The sequence below is a fragment of the Buceros rhinoceros genome, unplaced genomic scaffold (genome assembly GCF_000710305.1).
Source record: "Buceros rhinoceros silvestris isolate BGI_N320 unplaced genomic scaffold, ASM71030v1 scaffold6995, whole genome shotgun sequence".
Lineage (NCBI taxonomy): Eukaryota > Metazoa > Chordata > Aves > Bucerotiformes > Bucerotidae > Buceros > Buceros rhinoceros.
The window spans coordinates 3,793-5,837 of record NW_010413314.1 but is presented as its reverse complement, the minus strand read 5'-3'; the positions used below and the strand labels follow the sequence as shown (position 1 = coordinate 5,837).

The 2,045-nt window shown below is 57.5% G+C and overlaps 1 protein-coding gene across 1 annotated transcript in view; it reads left to right on the top strand.

The window, feature by feature from the left end:
- Positions 1-2,045, top strand: part of FTCD (formimidoyltransferase cyclodeaminase) — a 5,780-nt gene that overhangs the window by 1,783 nt on the left and 1,952 nt on the right. The window contains exons 5-8 of the mRNA XM_010136671.1: positions 85-264; positions 507-644; positions 941-1,072; positions 1,709-1,770. Coding sequence (XP_010134973.1) covers positions 85-264; positions 507-644; positions 941-1,072; positions 1,709-1,770 — 512 coding nt within the window. The remainder of the gene's footprint in view (positions 1-84; positions 265-506; positions 645-940; positions 1,073-1,708; positions 1,771-2,045) is intronic.

Genomic DNA, 2,045 nt, shown 5'->3' with positions numbered 1-2,045 from the left:
CAGGGGAGGGAGATGCTGTCCCCGGGAGGGTGACCTGTACTGCTTGGCAGTGCCAGCCCATGCACTCTCCTCCCTCCTCCGCAGCTTTCAAAACCAGAGTGGGCTCCTGATTTTGGGCCCCCAACATTCGTCCCCCGCTGGGGAGCCACAGTGACAGGCGCCCGGACCTTCCTTATTGCATACAACATCAACCTGCTGTGTACAAAGGAGCTGGCTCACCGCATCGCCCTCAACCTCCGTGAGCAGGGTCGAGGCCCTGACCAGGTACACCCGCCCAACATTCGCCCCCCGCTGGTGAGCCACAGTGACGGGCGCCCGGACCTTCCTTATTGCATACAATATCAACCTGCTGTGTACAAAGGAGCTGGCCCACCGCATCGCCCTCAACCTCCGTGAGCAGGGTCGAGGCCCTGACCAGGTACACCCGTGCTGGTGGCATGCCAGGAGCAGACCTTCTTGCTCCTGTGCCTCCTGGGCCATGCCTTGACTGTGACAGTTCTTGGCAGCCCGGGCGCTTGAAGAAGGTGCAGGGCATTGGCTGGTATTTGGAGGAAGAGAATATAGCCCAGGTTTCAACAAACCTGCTGGATTTTGAGACCACGCCGCTCCACACTGTGTATGAGGAGGTCTGCCGAGATGCAGAGGTGGGTAACACTCTGTTCTTGTTTCAGAGAGGGCTTCACAGGAGATGTTTTTCTCCCCATCCCCAGGTCAGGCTGTGCTTTATCTGATGTTTGGCTCAGCCAAGCTGAGCAGAGCACTGAACAGCATGGGAACCCCAAAAGCTCAGCAACTTGCTGCGAGCCCCCAGCTCATCCACTGAAGGCTTTTCCATGAGATCCCCAGGTCCTGGCAAGAGATGAGGACTGCCAGGCTGCGGTGATAGTAGCGGCAGGGCAGATGGCTCTGGGGACAGTCAAGTTTCTGATGTCCTCTGCAGGCCCTGAACCTCCCCGTGGTGGGGTCGCAGCTGGTGGGGCTTGTCCCCAAGAAGGCCATGCTGGACACAGCTGAGTTTTACATCAAGAAGGAAAAACTCTTCATCCTAGAGGAAGAGCAGAAGATCAGGCTGGTAATGCAGGTCTTCCTGGTACCAAGGGTGGGATCATGAGAGAGACACACCCATCCACTCCCCTTTGCCCAAAGTGACCCTGAGCAGTGGTTTGGACCACAGCAGCCCTCAAGCATGACACTTCTCTCTAGGAATGGTGCCTGGCAAGCTGTGAGAGCACAGCAAGTGGGACAAGTTGTTTTATTGTCCTGAGGACGCTGAGATGCTCAGCAAGCAGAGAGCTTATCCCATGAGGACAGAGTGCAGGCAGCAGCTGCCCAGACTGCCTGCATGGAGGCCAAGAGGGGAAGGAGACCTTTCCAGAGCTCACGAACAGTGCATGGTGTTATGGCACCTGCCCCAGGACCAGCATAAGCTGGAAACCATGAGACAGGCTCTGCCTTCCAGCTACAGGAAGGAGGGACTATTTCATCCTATGGAGAACGTGCTAGATAAGAGTGAGCTAATTATTTATCAGTGCAGTTTCCAGTTGTCTGTAGGCAGCCGCCACCAAGTCTGGAACGAGACGGGCTGGTGACACCAGCTGTCCTTTCTCTGGGCAGTGGCCCAAACAGCTCTGCCCTAGGGATGCATCACCCATTAACAGCGGGGAATGAGGATGCAACAGGGCTGACACAGCGGTGCTGCTCCTTGCAGGTGGTCAGTCGGCTGGGCCTGGACTCCCTGTCTCCGTTTCACCCCCGGGAGCGCATCATCGAGTAGGGATCTTTGTCCTGCTTCTCACCATGGTGCCTGTCCCTGTGCCCAGACTGGGGGAAACCCGCTGCCCGTGTCCTGCACTCAGCCGGTTCTGGGAGTGGCACCTGCGTGCTCAGGGGACACACCCAGGGGACATCTCTGCTATGTGTCATGCAGGCGTGGGATGGTCCCTGCTCCCGGATGCTGGTGGTTATGAGAGTGGGGTAGGGAGACTCCAGGTCACTTGGGCAGGCAGTAGAAGCAGGTTTCCTGGGCAAACTTCTGCGTGTACACA